This window comes from Apus apus, chromosome 21 (assembly GCF_020740795.1).
Source record: "Apus apus isolate bApuApu2 chromosome 21, bApuApu2.pri.cur, whole genome shotgun sequence".
NCBI classification, from domain to species: domain Eukaryota; kingdom Metazoa; phylum Chordata; class Aves; order Apodiformes; family Apodidae; genus Apus; species Apus apus.
In genome coordinates, this window is record NC_067302.1 from 6,674,239 (window position 1) to 6,692,074 (window position 17,836).

General features: G+C 52.5%; 2 protein-coding genes across 4 annotated transcripts in view; one reads left to right on the forward strand and one right to left on the reverse strand.

Moving 5' to 3' along the window:
- Positions 1–10,061, forward strand: part of THRAP3 (thyroid hormone receptor associated protein 3) — a 28,825-nt gene extending 18,764 nt beyond the window's left edge. For both annotated transcript variants that reach the window (XM_051637723.1, XM_051637724.1), the window contains exons 6-13: positions 929–1,669; positions 2,582–2,754; positions 2,870–2,981; positions 3,212–3,296; positions 5,671–5,855; positions 6,450–6,642; positions 7,286–7,435; positions 8,545–10,061. In XM_051637723.1, the coding sequence (XP_051493683.1) occupies positions 929–1,669; positions 2,582–2,754; positions 2,870–2,981; positions 3,212–3,296; positions 5,671–5,855; positions 6,450–6,642; positions 7,286–7,435; positions 8,545–8,766 (1,861 nt within the window). In that variant the 3' untranslated portion in view covers positions 8,767–10,061. The remainder of the gene's footprint in view (positions 1–928; positions 1,670–2,581; positions 2,755–2,869; positions 2,982–3,211; positions 3,297–5,670; positions 5,856–6,449; positions 6,643–7,285; positions 7,436–8,544) is intronic.
- A 3,155-nt stretch (positions 10,062–13,216) lies between these two features.
- EVA1B (eva-1 homolog B) lies at positions 13,217–16,338 on the reverse strand. 2 transcript variants are annotated; one of them, XM_051637726.1, is made up of 3 exons: positions 16,238–16,338; positions 14,957–15,073; positions 13,217–14,849 (listed from the first exon to the last, which is right to left on the reverse strand). In XM_051637726.1, the coding sequence occupies exons 2-3, from the start codon at positions 15,021–15,023 to the stop codon at positions 14,431–14,433; spliced, it is 486 nt and encodes a 161-aa protein (XP_051493686.1). In that variant the 5' UTR covers positions 15,024–15,073; positions 16,238–16,338; the 3' UTR covers positions 13,217–14,430. The 2 variants fall into 2 exon arrangements, with proteins under 2 accessions (XP_051493686.1, XP_051493687.1); XM_051637727.1 differs by lacking the exon at positions 16,238–16,338 and having other exon boundaries at positions 14,957–15,076.
- Positions 16,339–17,836: the final 1,498 nt, after the last annotated feature.

Here is a 17,836-nt window from a genome sequence, read left to right on the forward strand (position 1 = left end):
GGGTACTATGAGGAACTAAAGCAGCAGGGTCATCGCTGCGATGAAGACACCCTTCGTGCAGAAGGCATCAGCTGCCTGTGTTTGCTTGGGTAATCCAAGCAGATCTGTCCCTGAAGGGGGCACTTTGTTTTAAAAGATAAGGTAGCATTCACAAGCTTAAATATCTTCTTTATTAGTTTTATTTTGAACTGTTTCTGTATCAAGGATGCCTGAAATTTAAAAAGGAAAGAAAAAAACCAAAACTTTAACTCTCTTTTGGGCTTTTCAAAGCACTGAACTGATGTCCTCAGGCTTTGCTGCTCCTCAGAGCTAGAGTTTTGCTTAATGAATGCTTTTAATGTAGTTCTGATGCTTTAAACTAGGTTATCTGAAGTTGTTATTCTTACTACAAGTGTTTTGTCTTCTCCTGGCAAAATAAATATTCTCCTCTGTTAACCTTTTTGCTTTTATTTGTATTTACAGTCGGTCATGAGATATTTAGCTTACCTATGAAAATTGCATCCAAAATTTGAAGTAGCTTTTGAGGCTTTTATTTCCAGTGTGTTGTTTAAAGCAGAACAGCCCAGTTTGAAAGTATTGATGTGTTGTTCTCCTGAACCAGGTTTGTAAGTAAATAAACCAACTGGGTAAGATGTTACTATTTTCCTTAAAATGAATCTGTGGGTAAGTTTTTATTTAATTTGTTTTTAAACCTCATTTCATCAGTTCTGCATATCCATTTTATTCTACATGTGCTGAATCTATTGAGAACTAAAAGTCTAAATCCAGGCTGAGTAATCTGCTTTATATTTTAACTATTTTAGGGCCTAGAGACAGCTTTCTGTACATGCATAGCTTAGTGAGCTCTGAAATAAGACTGCTTTGACTGAATTATTAACAGCTTTGATTCTTAGTAAGAGAACCACTGTGATGTCTGTTTTATGAATAGATACCTGGAAGAGCAGAAGGCTGAGAATGGGAAAGACAAAGAACAGAAAGTAACAAATGTTGAAAAAGAAAAATCTAAAGAAAAAGGGAATTTCTCTGAGCTGGGATCAGCAGATGGAAAGGCAAAATCTGACTCCTATGCCCCCAAAGGCGACGCCGAGAAGGGATATCGCAGCAGCCAGTCCCCCAAGCGCTACAAGTTCCGGGATGACTTTGACAAGCTAAAGGTCCCAGAGTTCCACAAGGAAAGTCATTATGGCAAAGAGGAAACGGATGAGCAGGAAAAGAAAGACAAGGCAAAGGGCCGAAAAGATTCCGAGTTTGATGATGAGCCCAAGTTTATGTCTAAAGTTGTGGCAACCTCAAGTAAAAGTCAAGAGGAGGATAGGCCAGGAAAGTGGGAAGGTGTGGTGTTCTTGCCACCTGGGAAAGAGAAACAAAGGAAATCTGATGAAATGGAGGAGGAAAGCTACTCAGAAAGATCAAAAAAAGAAGAGAGGCCAGCATCCAAGAGAGCTGAACCAGGTCACAGGGGGTTTGTTCCTGAAAAGAATTTCAGAGTGACCACTTACAAATCAAGCCAGGAAAAAAGTGCTTCCCCCCCACCAAGGAAGACCTCTGAGGTAAAGGAGAAGCCAGGCTCCAAAGGAGAGGGGATAGCCCCTGGCAAATCCTCCTTTTCCATTACTCGTGAGGCCCAGGTCAATATTCGAATGGATTCCTTTGATGAAGATCTTGCACGGTAAGTATTTGCTGTTTTTTGAGAGCCTAAGTAGGGATTTTTGCTTTTTTCTTTTGAGGTTCTCATGTGCTTGCCAAAGGTGAAGGAGGCTAAATAATATTGCATCACAATTTGCATTTTTTTGAAGATAGGGATTAACTTTTTCTGGCATTGTAATACTTGTGTGACTGTTCTTTTTGTGGTGGGAGGCTAGAGGATTATCCAGTTTGCAGATGGTGAAAGTATAGCACAAAGGTTAAATAACTTTTCCTAGTATTTTCTATGACTAGAGATGTAAGATTAGTTCAGAGTGTAAATCTTCTGCCTCAGGTTACACGCTGCCCTGGGCTCTGGGAAGAGTCAGGTGCTCAGTGGCTTCTTGCTGCTCAATCTTGGTGGTGCAGTAAAGTTACAGTGTTGTTTAAATGACATTTGATTCTCTGGAGTGTGTTTGACTGCTCTTATTCTCAATATAGCATTACTGAACCTCTAGGAAACTCTGAGAGTCACTTCAGCATTGCTCCAAGAAATCTTAAGACGGTAAAAAGTTACTCCAGAAAGTGCACTGTACAGCAGTAGCCTGTAAGTGTCCACACACTCTGGGACGTTAGAGGTTGATCCAGAATTGAGGAGCACAGATCACAACCAGTGAGTGGTGTAAGAACTGGCTTGTATTTCACAGGGTGACAGGGTTTAATACCAGCACAGCACTCCAAATACAGAACAAGTGACCTGAATTGTTACAGTAACCTAGACCAGTGTATTTCAGAGATACTTACATAAGCCTCCTGCTCGTCCCATTGGATGTTCTTACGTGCCTTCATAATACTACATAAAAAATGCAGTCAGCTTCCAGCTTCTGAAACATTAATCATCTTAAACTGCCTCCCTTTACCCTGCTCCTCTGCCTCACGAGATCTGTTCTTTTTCCAGTCCAAGTGGCATACTGGCTCAGGAACGCAAGCTGTGTCGTGACCTTGTGCACAGCAACAAGAAGGAGCAAGAATTCCGGTCCATTTTCCACCACATTCAGTCTGCTCAGTCTCAGCGAAGTCCCTCTGAACTGTTTGCTCAACACATAGTGACTATAGTCCATCATGTAAGAGGTGGGTCAGACCTGTCCTGCAGCTGAGTGTGACCAAGCTGTAGGACTGATGTGCTGTATCTTTTTTACAAAAATGGTGTTAATATTTTGGCTTTGTTTCCTCAAACCCCCACCAGAGCATCACTTTGGGTCTTCAGGAATGACACTGAATGAACGCTTTACCAAATATCTAAAGAAAGGAATGGAACAAGATGCAGCTAAAAACAAAAAGAGCCCTGAAATCCACAGGTTAGTGCCATTAGGCTCGGTCTGATGTTTCAGTTTTCCTTCTGTTAAGCTCTGAAATAATTCCAGAATAATTCAAGTATATAACCAGCTTCAGCAAAACAAATGGAAATATATGGAGAGTTTTAGGTACCTTAGGAAATAATGATCTGCTTTAAATGACACTTGCTCTGTAACCTTCACGGTCTTCTTATATGAGCAAGATTATATCTGTGTACTTTCTTTACTTGTAGGAGGATTGATATATCTCCCAGTACTTTTAGAAAACATGGATTCTCTCAAGAGGAAACAAAAAGTTCCAGAGATCCTGGCTTCAAGGTGAACTGTTACTCTGACTAGTTTAATTCTACAAAATGAGTGTATTGGGCATGAACTTAACAGTGATGTTTTTGTTTAAATTACTCTCTACTTAAGTTTGTGTTTTTCTTTTAAGGATGGGCATAATTCTAAAAATGAACTACAAAGGGTTAATTTTTATTAAAAAAATGTATCAACAACCTTTGTGAAGTGGTTAGACTATGGTAAATGACCCCAAAGTCAATTGAGGTGAGCTTGAGAAAAAAGAGAGGATTTTTGGAACAAGTGCCCATGATGAGAGAAGAAACTTTTTGTGATATTTTTCTGCTTGTAAGTATGATTACATCAATTGTATACATGCAATATTTCCAACCATGTTTTCAAAAAGACATGCATGTCAAAAAGAGGAAAGTAAAACTAAGTACTTATCTAAACCAAATACACTATTAAGCAGATTATAAATTTTGTTCTAACAACTTATGTACCGTTTCTGTTGATTGATGTTACTTTAACATTCAGCACTTGTGTTAGTAGATCCAGACCATTGGGAATTTAGTGCTTTAGCTGTTCTGAGTGGATGAGTGTTAAGCCATTGCACTCGCTGTAAACAATCATAAAAATGGCTTAGCATAAAATGTTTGGGATTTTAACCTTTGTTTATTCACCTTCATACATATTTACGTTGAAGAAGTTTTAAACAGTCCTGCTGAAACCTTACTTGTTTCATATTTGTTTTCGATTTTTTCCAAACACACTTGTGGCTTGACATGGACGATGGTGAGATGGATTTGATGGGCCTGAACTCTGAGCATCAGCTTGGCAGAGTGTGTTATAAACCTGGTTTCCAAACAGCTCGCCAGCCTTCCGTGAAACAGACGTGCCCTCACAAACCCAAATAGGTGTTTGCTGTACCACATAAGGGAGCTGCTGCTGATTTTGTCACTTATCTGTCATCCATCGTGTTGGGAGCAGTTTTATTCTCAGAGTAGAAATTAAAGCTCTTTGCCTGGGGAAAGTAGAAGAGCAAAATACCAAAACAAAACGCCTGCTCTCACTCCTGCGTTATTTGACATATTTATTTAAACAAAAAAGTGGTTAGAAACTCATGTAAGTAAAAAATTTAATAGCTAGAGAATTACTAATCCTTTTGTATTTAATTCAAGACGATTAATATGATGTATGTTGCCTATCAAGTCATGCAGTTCCCAAGATTAGTCTTGTGTCCATACAATAGCAGTCGCTGAGCACAGCTGTGGGGGCTGCATGTTGTTGTCAGCAGGGTGGTGTACAGGCTTCCCACAGAGGTGCTGCTGCTCAGGGCAGGGTCAGAACCACAGCCACTTTGCTGCTCCTCTGTGAGCAGGCAGCAGAATCTGATCCAGGGTCCACTGGGCTTAAAGTACTCACAGGTAACACGAGTTCTCTTTTCCAAAGAAACTGTCTTAATTCATTAATTAAGTAGCAATTTAAATAAAACTCAAAGCAAGCATTACCAGATTATTTTTGTTTAAATTAGCAAGATAAAAAAATAACAATAAACCAGCTGGTTGTTGAGTGTTTATCGTGCAGTTGGTGTTTGCTGTGTGCAGCACCAGGCTCAGCTCACACCAGTGGGCTGGCCAGGGCTGGGTGGGCAAACACATTTTCCATCTGTGGTGACTAGTTGGCATCTTCCACATGTGCCTTCCAGTCCCAGGGGCAGGAGAGCTGGAGGGGATGTCTGCCACAGAGTAAATCTTCAACAGATGTGTGAAAGGCCCCATCCTGGTGGGCTGTTAGTGTTCTCACACGTGCACTTGGTTGCTGCCTTTCCCCAGCCTCCATCTCCTACAACATTAATCAGTGATCACCATCTTGGGTGTGTCCAAGCACCAAACACCTAAAAGCTGCTTTTCCCTAAGTATTGTTTCCAGACCTGGTGGTTAAAATCCCTCCATCCTGCTAGGTGTTGCCTGTCAGCAGGCCAGGGAGGGTGCTGCTCTTCCCTAACAAGCCTTCACAGGCTGTTAGACACCACTGACATGCTGTAGTTCTGATACATAATCAGTGGGATTGGATTTCCAAGTTCTCATCTCTCACTGGCTGTGATGTTCAGTAAGTGTCAGCTTCTGTGTTTCTCCCTCCCCCTGTTTCAGACAATTTATTCTAATGCTGTTTAAAAGAGCAGAATAAAAGTTAAAAAGCAGTGATCCTAAAAAGCTGTAGGAAAACTGAATTCTGGCAAAGGCTTATTTTAATAGTGCATTATTTTACATCTTAAGATGGATTATTGATTAGTATTCAGATAAACTCCTGTTCTCCAGAAGTCTGTGCAGTCAGTAGCAAAGTAGTGGTGCTGACCTGGTGCTCTGTAAACCCTGACACTAAACTCCTTCCCTCTTCCCTGCGTTTCTAGGCTGAAGGGAAATATAAGGACGACCCTGTTGACCTGCGCCTTGATATTGAGCGCCGTAAAAAACATAAGGAAAGAGATCTTAAACGTGATAAATCCAGGGAATCCGTGGACTCGAGAGATTCAAGTCACTCAAGGGAAAGATCAACTGAGAAAACGGAGAAAAGTCACAAAGGCTCAAAGAAAAAGTATGTAGGAAACCTAATAGCCATTTCCTTCTGCCTTTCGTGTTTCTGCTGGTAAGGCTGGAGACGACACCGTGTACATGCACTTGTGCACCTTGTGACATAACTGCTCCAGTGGCATCAGTTAATCCTCTGCCTGTCTTCTTGATATCATTATAAATGAAACACTAAATAATTGTTAAAGGTAAATGAGAAGGCTCCATGTGTCAGAATGGGTGAGTCACCTTTCCTTCTTGTTCCTGTTGTGTAATAGAGAGCAGCCATGTTTAAATGACTTTGCTTTAACCTTAATCTAATACTTCTCTATTAGCTTAATTTTCTGTTTGACTAAGGCTCTGTAGATGCATGCTCTTCTCATACAAGAGGGTGTAAACACTTTAGAAAGAGGCAATAAGTTCTTTCTGGAGAAGACTTGGGACCCATGTTAGGTCTGTGTGTTGTATCTGATCCTTAGCTCTTACTTTGGCTTTTCCACAGGAAAAGGAGAGCATTGCACTGTAGAGAGTGATAAAGAAATGGTTCTGTAGCAAACAAGTCACAACTGAGTTGTTAACCCTGTTGCTGTCCCCTCACTTCCATTTCCTATCACTGGAACAGGAAACACCGACGGGTACGTGAGAGATCCCGATCCAGCTCCTCATCCTCGCGGTCCTCTCATTCAGTCAAAGCGGAGGAGTATCCTGAGGAGACTGAGGAGAGGGAGGAAAGCACCACAGGCTTTGACAAGTCCCGACTTGGGACTAAGGAGTTCACTGGTCCAAATGAGAGAGGAAGAGCTAGAGGGACCTTTGTAAGTGTTCTCCACCCCCCATGGTATCAGTTCCCAAAGTGGTCAAAAAGTGGCCGCTGTGTTTTGCTCTTCCACAGTGAAAACATAACATAAAGGAGAAACCTCAAAGACATGGCCTGGTTGTGGATAATGAGCCAGAACAACACGATTGCTCCAGGTCTGGAGCACCAACCAGGTGCTGAGAATTTAGTCTGGGCAGTTGAACTCAAGTTGTGTGGAACAGAATCAAGCCTGGAAGCTTTTGTGCTGTAGCAACTGCTGAGCAACCTGGATGAGCAGCGTGACGTGCACCAGCCAGTGTGGGTTAGGTCACCAAAAGGACTGCTGGTCACAACCACACCTCGTGTGCAGTAGTTGTGCTTTCATTATGTGGTGTCTTACGTGCATATGGTCCTTGTCAGGTGCTTTCTCTTGGGTACCCTGAAAATTCCTCTGCATCTTGAACAGCTGTAGAGAAACTGCTCCACTGTGTGATCAGATGAGCTGGAAAACCCTAAAATGTACTGAGCTTCTGTTTTCATGATGGGTTAAAGGTGTTATTGGATAGTTAGAGAAGAGGTCTGGGACACTCTGGAAGCTGCCTGGGGGTGGGAGGGCAATGACTGCAACCTTTTTAATTTTCTTCCATGTTTTGCCATTGCAGCAGTTCCGAGCAAGAGGCAGAGGATGGGGCAGAGGCAACTTTTCAGGCAACAATAACAGCAACAGTGGCGGCAACAACGACTTCCAGAAGCGAACCAGGGATGAGGAGTGGGATCCAGAGTACACACCCAAGAGCAAGAAGTACTACTTGGTATGTGTGAAATGCTGAAGCACATAAGTACACCCTTGTATCTCTGGTCTTGAACCCTTTAGAGGTGAAAGCCCAGCTATATTTGAGCTGTCCAGTCCGCCAGGTTAAGGCTTCACGTGACACTTCACAAGAAGCTTTTGGCTCATGACTAAAGAGAATGTGTTTCTTGCTCATTGTAGGGTGGTTTGCAGTTAAGTGAAATCCTAAAGGCCAGTTAAAGAGCATGTGTTTGACAGTGCTTTGGAAACCACAACTTGAATCTGTTAGTCTGTGACAGATGGCCACATTTTCTTGGTCCTACTAGCCCTATGAAGTGCCCTGCTTCCTGGGTGGGTCAGAATGGTTCTGTTTCCTTCTGGTGCCAGCAGTCTGCTATACTAATGGCCATGAATCAAGGAGAACCCTGGATGATCGTGTGCTGTGAGGAACAGGCACTTTTAAAAACACACTTAACTATTGTTTTTCTGATTTGGGGCACTAGAGTTCCCTAAATCTCATTAAATAATGCAGTATTTCAGTCTTGTTCCTCAAACAGGAAAGCCTTGAATATTTATTTTCCTGCATTTTTCTCTCATCTTACTGAAGGAGATTTGTAATTTTGGGGGGTATCCAGGCTCTACACTGTACTTCATGTACAGAAATGGGTCAGTTTGAGCCTAGTGACATGGTCCATGTCAGCTTGTACCAGCTGCATCTGCCTTGGCTCATGCAGAGCATTCCTGGAAGCAGCAGGTGTTGTTAAACTCAGTATCCAGCAGTAAGGACTGAAGCTGCCAAAGTGTTTTGATTGGCAAGAAAATAAAGGGGAAATCTGTAGAATATCTGAATTGTGGAGCTGCAGTGGTACTGCAGGCCCTGACACCTTCCCCTGAATACTCTCTAACTGCCTGTCAGCCAGGGCAGGTTGTCACGCTCCAAGAGCCTGTGCAGCTTTCCTGCTGTTCTGCCCCAAAACAAGCCAGAATGTCTCGTTAGACGGCAGCATTCCCTGTGGCATAAGCACAGCAGCCTGGCTGGTGCTGCAGGCTTGTGTTTCCCAAGCCAGTTTTCCTGCTCTTCTGCCATGAGTGGGTGGTGTGTTCACCTGCTGTCCCTGCCTTCCTGTGCAGCACGACGACCGGGAGGGCGAAGGCGCCGACAAGTGGGTGAGCAGAGGCCGCGGCCGGGGCGCCTTCCCCCGGGGCCGGGGACGCTTCATGTTCCGAAAGTCCAGCACCAGCCCCAAGTGGGCCCATGACAAGTTCAGTGGAGAGGAAGGAGAGATTGAAGATGATGAAAGCGGAGCAGAGAACAGGGAGGAGAAGGACACCCTGCAGACCACGGCCGAGTAGCCGCGGTGCCGGCGTGTTCCGAGGGCCCTGGCGGGAAGGGGAGCAGCACCAGGCTGGTGCTGGAGGTTGTCAGGGTGATGCCAAGTGCTGAGCAGAGCCCTAGGGAGGAGCTCTGCAACAGCCCCACCTTAACTGCATTTCCAGAGCACAGCCTCCCTCCGCAGGGACGGGAACTGATCATTCCTTTATGCTTGGATCCGCTCCTGGAGTAAATCTTCCCAAAGACTTACCTTCTGGACTGAGTAAGGTCAAGTGCAGGGTGAGATCCTAGATGTTCTCTCACCTGTGACCTTATTGAATGGTCGGTTATTTTTCTGGTAACAGGCTTTGAGGACAATGTGGATTTTGGTTTGTGCCCACCTGAACCCAATAGTCTTGACATTTTTGTTTCTCTTTTATAATTTGAAATAGTCAAGGTCGGGACTAACTCGCCAGTTCAAATTTTTCTCCCCTATTATGTATTCAATTTTTTAAATTCATACTCTACTTATTTTAGGCCTTTACGTATGTAGTAACATCAAGTAAATGATAATTTTGGAAACTATTTTTGGTTCTTATAAATAAGAAAACAATGAAGCATGTGAATAAACATCTAAATGTTATCTCGTTGGGACCAAACTGCTATGATTTCTTTTTAAACATTTTTTTTTATGTAACAGTTGAGTTTAGGGTCTTTTAAAAACGATTATTTTCCTTTTATGTTGAAAGTTAACAAAATTAGCATGGTTTAAAAAAAAAAAAAAAAAAGACAAAAAAGACACCCTACTACTCACCACTGTGTGTGTACAGTGTTAGGCCTGGTGTGTGCTGGAGTCCCAAACTGCTTGTAGGCATTTTGTGTATCCTCTGTGCAGCTGGTTGTGAACTTGAGTGCTCTTTCCAAGGCAACATAGTTTTCTAAGAAACTTCAGAATTCTACTAGGTTGAAAATATAAAAGGAGATGAGAATTTTTCAATATTTTTTATTAATCTTTTTATAAAAACAAAAAGGCAAATCCCTCCTGTGCTGGTTAAGGACGGCCGGTCTGTTGTATTTCTTTTTATCTTCTACTTTAAAATATTCTGAAGAAGTTTGCAGGTGGTTCTTGGGCTGAGCCTCCTGAGCAGGACAGGCCCTGTGTGCACGTGCTGTAAAGACACTGCTCTCCTCCCTCCCCCTCCCCAGGATTGCTGTGCTGTTTCCCCACACACACCAACTAGAGTTTGGTTTGTTTTGACTTGAACAGTTCCTGTTTAGCAAAGCCCTGAAGTTTGTTTATGCAAATAAAATACAATAAAATAAGTAGTAGGTGTAACTCTGCTTTGTTTTGTGTTCTGAGTTGGGGGCTCTAGGTGCTGGACACTTGCCTTCAGAATTGATTGTTGAGGCCAGAACCAGGCAGCAGGGGGGTGTTTATGTTACACTGAAGTGCTAAAAGTATCCAGCTGCTGGTTTTAAGTGGTTAATAGACCTTCTGGCATCTTTCTGTTCCCTGTGATTGCAGACAGGGGAAGAGGGGTGACACAGCCCCAGCCCTGCTGTTTATAGGGACTATCACCCAGGAGCAGGGAGACCAGCTCTATCTCTGCTCTAGAACCCAACTACTCCCTGAGGATCCTGGCTCTGGGCAGCCTGGTCTTACACCAGCACTGAGCCCAGTGCTGGTCAGGTGCAGTGGAGATGAGGGGCTCCAGAGGGTCTGTGGGGCTGGGCCAGGGCTGGGGTCCCTGCCTGCTGGCCCAGGGCTGGCTGCCCCATCCCTGCCCAACCTTGCTCTGCCACAGCTGATGCTGGCACTGCCCTCCCATGTCATGAAGTCAGTTGAGTGTGGCCATAGTGGCCATCAGGCCTTGGGGCCTTGGTGTCCTCTGGGGACAGCCAAGTGGGAGGTGGGTTGGGGCAACCAGGGCTGCCCCTGCAGGGGTGAGCAGGAGGAGCTTGGGGCACGGGGATGCAGGGAAGCAGAGGTGCTCTGCTTCAACTTCCTTCCCAGCACAGAGCTGATTTCCTCCAGTGTCACGTGCACAGCGTGGGCCTGTGGCAGAGGGAGCTCAGCACCCCAGCTCAGCACCGCAGCTGTGGGCAGCCCTGTCCCCACAGGTAGGATGGAGCGGCCGCAGCTCTGGGCGTCCCATGCCCAGGGATGGGGCTGCACTGCTCTCAAGCTGTGCTGGTGCTCTGGGAGCTGGGGAAGCTGCAGAGGAGGAGCAGGGCCAGGTAGGAAGCTGGGCAGCTCCAGGCACCATCAGCCCTGCTGGGACCGATGGAGCCCCAGGGCCTGCGGAGCAGCGCCCTGAGCCCTTGGGCAGGTGCCCCCATCCCCGGGGCTGCAGCTGCCTCTTTGGGTGGTAAAACCCACAGACTTGGGTGCCTGCGAGGCTGCAATGGCGAGGGCTGTGCTGGTGGTGGCACAGACCAGGTGGGGTCAGGATGGAACATCACAGGGCCAGGGTGGTCCATGGGCACATGCCTGTGGCCCGAGGTGCCTTATCCAGCTCTGCTGGAGGGCCCGTCCTGGTGGGACCCCAGGGCTTGGTGGCAGAGGGATGCTGCAGGTGATGGCAGGAGGACATCCTGCCTGTGCTGCTGCGTGGGGAGGTTTGCAGCCGCGCAGAGGAAGCACCGACCACGGCGGGACTGGGTGCAGGGGTGGGTGTGGGGTTGGCAGGAGGGGCAGCTGCTCCTGACCCAGCAGGCAGGGCCCTGGGCGCATGGTACTGGGGGCACTGGGGCAGAGCTGCCACAGGGCTGGTCAGGTCCCATGAAGCCTGTGCGTGTGGGAGATGGTGCTGGTGGGAACCATGGGCCCAGGAGCACTGTGAGAGCACCTCTCCATTGGGCCTGCCTCCCCCTCAGCACCCCCTTGTTGTCTCCCCCCATGACCCTGAGCCCAAGGCCCCTGGCAGGAGCAGGGTGTGGGATGATGGAGTGTCCTCTGGAGACCATAGTTGAGCAGGACACCATGTCCCACCCAGCCAAAGGGTCCTTGGGAGAGGAGAGGCCATAACGAGTGTCTTTCTGCAGCACCTGACAAGCCCTTTTGCTCCCTGGCAGCCTGTCAGGCAGTGAAGGACAAGGCAGGTGAGGAGAGGGAGCACCCAGGTGAGTCCTGAGGGAGGGTAGGGATGGAGATGGGAACAGGGACATGGATGGGGATGCAGACAGGGATAGGACAGGACCCCTGTGCCTGAGGCAGGTCCTTGGTGCAGGGGCATGGCCATGGCTGGTGCTCCCCTCACCTCCCCCATCAGGAAGCACTTCCTGCCCTGCAGGCAGGGCGGGCTGTGCCGCTGCCACCGGGTCCTGCCTCCTCTCCCCAGAGCTTCTGGCACCGGTGAGGATGCAGCCAGCCAAGCTGCTCCCCAGCAAAAGGATGGCTCCTGCTCCCCCTGTGCCTGCCAAGGCCAAACCAGCCCCCTCGCTGGTGAGCAGGTAGGACACACGTGGCTGTGCTGGGGTGTCTGAGGCCACCGCGATGCCCCCAGAGCCGTGGGCATGCTGATGTCCCTGCCTGTGGGGCTGGTGCTGCCCACAGGAGGTCCAAGCATGGTCTGGCTGTGCCACTTCCCTGCCTCTCCTGTCCCCAGGCCCGGTGGCCCCCAGCCCTGCACCTCGGCCGACGTGGAGCGGGGCAGAGCTGGAGACCCAGGTGGGTGCTGCCACTGGGCACCACTGGCACCGTGGGGCCACGTCCTGCGCCCACACTCTCTCTTTGGCAGATGCTGGTGGCTTCGACGCGGTGCCGGTCACCACGGCCAGGCTGAGCCACCCCACGGCCACACGGCCCCGGGTGCCGGGCCAGCGCCCGCCCGGCGGAACCGCCAGGAGTGCCGGGGGTCCCTGCGGGGGGGAGCAGCTGTGGGGGCTGCCCCTCCATGGGCTCTGTGCCCCCCTCCCCAGCGCGGGGCAGGCGTCCAGCCCCACATGGAGCACGGAGATGCCGCAGGAGCTGCTGGCCCTGGCAGACCTCAAGGCTGAGGTCCGGTCCCTGCACATCCTCGTGGACCTGATGCGATCTCAGCACCTGTGAGTGGGGCTGGGGGGTCTCAGGGGGTCCCCAGTGGCTCCTGGCTGCTCCTCTTTGTGTCTGGCCCTGGCTGATCCCTCCCTGCAGGCAGGACCTGGAGGACATGCGGCTGGAGCTGTGCCAGGAGCGGGCCAAGCGCCAAGTGCTGCAGGTGAGTCCAGGGCAGGGCCTGTCCCCGGGCTGGGGTCCCTGCAGCCCCCCCATGTTCACGGCCTCTCCCCACAGGCAGAGATTGAGTGGCTGAGGAAGGGGCTGCCCTGCTAAGGCAGCTGGGGGATGCGGCCACTCCCGAGGGGCTCAGGGCGTGCAGGTGGTGGCACATGGTGCTGTCCGTGCTGCCCACACCCCCAGCCCCCCTGCCCCCAAGCAGCCACCCCCCCTGCCCCGGGCACTGCTCCCTGTGCTGTGGCCCCGAGGGCACGCGACAGCCCCTGGAGTGTAGGTACTGTTTAAAATAAACTATTTTGGATGCAGAGTTGTGCAGGGCTGGTGGTGCTCTGTGGTGGGTGGCCACCTCTCCAGGGGGTCAGGCAGGGCTGGGCTGGTCCCAGCTTTCACAAGGGGTCCTGCCATCGCACAAGAGTCCCTCCTAGAGCTGACTCTGCTGCAGAGCCAGGACTGCTCTGGGCAGAAGCCTGTGGTGCTCAGCCTGGGTGCCAGGATCAGATGTGCAGTCACGGACAGGGCTGAAGCCACTGCCAGATGGTCCCGGAAGGACCATGTGCCCCCAACAACCCTGCATCTCATCCTGGCCAGGGTGCAGAGCCAGGGCCCACAGCCTCTTCCTCCAGCCCCCGCATCGTTTCCCAGCCCAGCCCCAGTGCATCCTGGCCTTGAGCCATTGGCATGGGGAAACATCTGGAAAACATCTGGATCCTGCTGGCGCTGGCTGCTTGGGGGACTGGCCTGGGAAGGAGTTATTTTTATAAAACTGCTGAGAAAGGGGATGAGGAGGGGGTGGTGGGGCCCCCCACACCCCGTGGGGCTGTGCTAGTGCTGGGAGCATGGTTAGGACGGGGCTCAGCCCCGTGGGGAGCAGCCTGGGGGCCCCTGGGAGCTCCCACAGCCCCAAGAGCCCAGCGGGAAACATCCGGCCGGGCCCCACTGGGAGGGTGCTGGGTCAGGGCCGGGCGGTGCCGGAAAGGACCCGGCTAATTTTGGTGGAGCTTGGGGGGGGAAGGGAAATAGGCCTGGGAAGGCAGGGGCTGCCGTAGCCCCCAGCACTGCTTGTACCCAGCACGCAGGACCCAGCCATGCTGGGCTGCAGGGAGTGTCTAACAGCACCATGTTTCTGGGGCAGGACCCCACAGCTTACACGGATGTACAGACCCACCGCGACCCACCGGGCTGGGCTTCCTGCCAGTGCTGAGCCCGGCACAGCCTGCCCTGTCCTTGTCCTTGTCCCCGCAGGGTCCTGGGGCTGGTGCCAGCAGTCGTACCAATGGCTCAAAGTGCAGCGTGTCCCACGGGGGGGTGGGTGAGGCTGGTCCCACGGCACCCGGGTCTGGCTGCAGCGAGCAGAGATGCTCTGGGGCAGCTCCTCCACCCCGGGGCAGCCAGCAGCCCCTGTCCTCAGGTCTCCTGGCCCCAGACCAGCTCCCAGGGGGTGTCGGCTGAGCTGCCGGGGGCACTGGGGCAGCCGCCCCTGTGCCAGGGTTCAGTAGTAGTGGACGCGGCCCAGGGTGCCGGTGCCCAGGGTGCCGGTGCCCAGGATGTCAGGCTGCCCGTTGCGCCAGATCTCTCGGATGATGCGTTCCCGCTCCTCCAGCCGCTGCGCCCGCTCCAGCTCCTCTGCTGAGGCGAAGACGTTGACTGCCAGTGCCCCGTCCCCAGGGCCGTGGCTCTCCAGAGGGATCTCGGTCACCGGCAGCAGAGACTCGGATGCTGCACGGTCAACAGTGTCCTCCTCTTCCTCCTCCTCGTCCTCATCCTCCTCATCCTCGCTGAGGTCCCGCGGGCGGGGGGCGGGGCGCGCGGGGGGCTGGCAGGAGAGCCGCAGCACCAGCAGGCACAGGGTCAGCACCAGCCCGAAGCAGACACCCAGCACGAAGTAGAGCCCAAAGCTCTCAGGGTTGGCTACAGGAAAGCAGAGGGGATGAGGGGCTGGCCCGTGGCTGCTGAAGGGGCTGCAGTGGCCCCTGTGTCCCCCGGGCCGTGTCCCCACAGGGGCTGGACGGGCTCACCTCGGATGTGTGCATAGGCAGCCATGCTGTTGCTCAGCAGCTCCATGTCCCGCTTGGGGCTCTCCATCCTGCTCCCCGTCTCCTTCAGTGTCTCTGGGGACAGTATGTGCTCCACATCTGTGGGACATGGGGGGCTGAGCAATGTGCTGCTGGGAGCTGCATACCCAGAGCCCCCTGTTCCCTCAGGGCCACTCCTGTCTGTGACCATGCCCAAAGCCAGAGCAGCCTCAGCTCTTTGCCAGGAGGCCCCAGGGCATGGGGACAAGGACCAGGACATGGTGCAAAGGCCACCGGATCTGCAGGGCTCAGGCTGAATGCCCCCCTAAAACTCCCACCGTGTCCCTGTGGCAGGATGGGCAAAAGGCCTCTCTTCAAGAGGAAGAGCCCCCAAAGTGTGGAGGAGAGGGCAGGGTGGCGGGCAGGGGAACAGGCAGGCCCTGGCAAGGGACGAGCTCATTTCCCAGAAACGGCTCCAGGGAGGGAGGAATGAGGAAAGAAATGTAGAAAATGTGACACATCAGCAGAACCATCCCTGGACAGTCCAGTGCTGTGAGGCCACTGCACGCCCTGGGGTGGGCAGCCCCTCATGGTGGGACACCCCGAAATATGGCCAGCAGTGTCCCTGGGAGTGCCCTGGTGCCTCCCCTGGGACACAGCCCCACTGCCAGCCCCTGCCCCAACAATGGGGCTGGCTGGAGCCTGGACAGCCCTGCTGTGGGGCTGGAGGGGCCCCTGCTGTGGGGCTCCAAGGACCCCTGAAGCCCCTCTGGTGGCAGGGCTGCTGGCATGGGAACCGCAGGGCTGGCCCCAGGGCCACCAGGGTGCCTGGTGCCTGTGGCCATGGGCCGTGGCAGGGTGGGAGTCTGGGCTGTGGCAAGCACAGGGTATAATGAGCTTGGGGACAGGCGTCCTCAAGGGCAGAGCTCTGTGTCCCCAAGCCCCGAGCTCTGTGTCCCCAAGCCCCAAGGTCTGTGCCTCCAAGTCCCCGATCACCCAGCCCCACATCCTCACCCGCCGAGTCCCTGAGCCCTGGGTCTGCATCCCCACGCACGCACGGAGCCTTGTGTCCTCAATCCCCACGTCCCCAGCCACTGCTCAGGCCTCATGTCCCCAAGCCCCACATCCCCCAACACAACCCCAGAGCACCTCGGGCAGGGGACAGATCCGTGACATCCCGCCGTGGCCACGGGAGTGAGCGGATGCGGGTGCTGGGGTCCCTCGGGACACCCCGTCCACCCCATGGCCCCACACCCGGTGCCGGTGCCCACGACTGGTACTCACCGGGGCGTCAGGAGGCGAACGACGGCGGGAGCTGCACTTTGGCTGGAGCGAGGGAAGAGAGAGCAAGGTCTGTTCAGCATTAACGCGGCAGCAACAGGAAATACTTGGGAGGCTGCTGGCGGTCAGCGCGCCGCGCGGAGCCAATGGCAGCCCCGGCCTGACGCCGAGTGGGGCGCGGGACCGGGGCTCGTCCCGCTCCCCCGGGACGCCGCGCTCGGCCCAGCTGCGGAGCCGCCCTGGAGCAGGGCGTGGGGTGCGGGGGCTCCAGGGGCCATCCCGGCAGGCTCAGACCTCCCTGCACCCAGGCTGCGCCAGTGGTGCTGGAGCCCAGCTGAGCAGCCCGGGCTGGTGGGGCTGTGCCTCGGCTGCTCGAAGCCCCACGAGTTGCCCCGTGGCCCCGCAAGGGATGGGTGAGCAGGGTGGGGAGCTCCTGGGGAGGTGTGGGTACAGGCAGGGTCCTGCCCAGCTCCTGCATGGAGCAGCCCAGGCCATGGCAGTGTCCCAGCCCCACGTCTGCCCAGCTGGTGGCTCCAGGTGCTGCTCCAGAGCCATGGAGCTGCAGGGCAGCGCCAAGGGACAGCCCGGGAGCCGCGAGGGCTGCACCATGGGGACACAGGGCTGTGTCCCAGGACTGTCCCCACCAGGCCAGGGGACGGCTCTGGGCTGGACAGGCTCTGCCAGGGCAAATGGCCCAGTCCTGGGGATCAGCATCAGGGCTCCATGGGGCCACTCCTAGCCTGTCCTCCTCACCCACCTCCCCCAGCCCCCTGCCATCCCACCACCCCCGTCCCCACACCCCCACCCCCCAGGGTTGCTCTGCACTGGGCTCTTGGTATGAAGTTTTATTGCCAACATGCAGGAGTAGTTTTGATGTAGTACAAAAATAATGTCTTTATACAAATTCTTTTTCCTTTTTTTTTTTTTTTTTTTTCTCCTTTTTTCTTGTTTCCTTACACCCAGCTCCTTCCCACAGCACCACCCCTCAGCCCGCACCCCCGGCTCTGGCCCTCCCCACACCACCCCCTCTTCCAGTTTGCTTTAATACAAGTGATTTACTGGTGATGAGCAGCAGGCAGGAATACTGGGCACGATACAGCCTTGCAGAGTCCCCAGAATATTGCTTTAACTTTGGGGGGAAGAAAAAATAAAGAAGTAGGAGCAAGACAAGAGAAAACCAGATACAAGAGAGCAAGGCCCCAGGGGCTTGGGGCCCAGGCCCTCAGGGTCCCTGCTTTGCTGCTGGTGGCACAGGGGTGTGGTGGGTGCACGCTGGGGGTGCTGGGAGAGACCTACCATCATTACAATAAATAAGGCGAAGACTTGAGGCTACTGGCTCAGCTGGCTGGGGTTGGTGCAACTGTTCTAGTCTGTGTTAGTGTTCACGAGTCCCTGCCCACGCCGCTTCGGCGAGTTCGCAGGCAGGAGATAATGCCCGATGCTGCCAAGGAGTTTCAGGTCAATCCCTATGTCCCCACAAAGACACCTGGAGGTTGGCCCAGGCTAGATACAGTCCCCTTCCCCAGCCCAGGCAAGAGAAGGCAACACGCTACAAACAGATCTGCCCCCTGCCCGCACAGGGCAGCCCCCACAGCCGAGGCC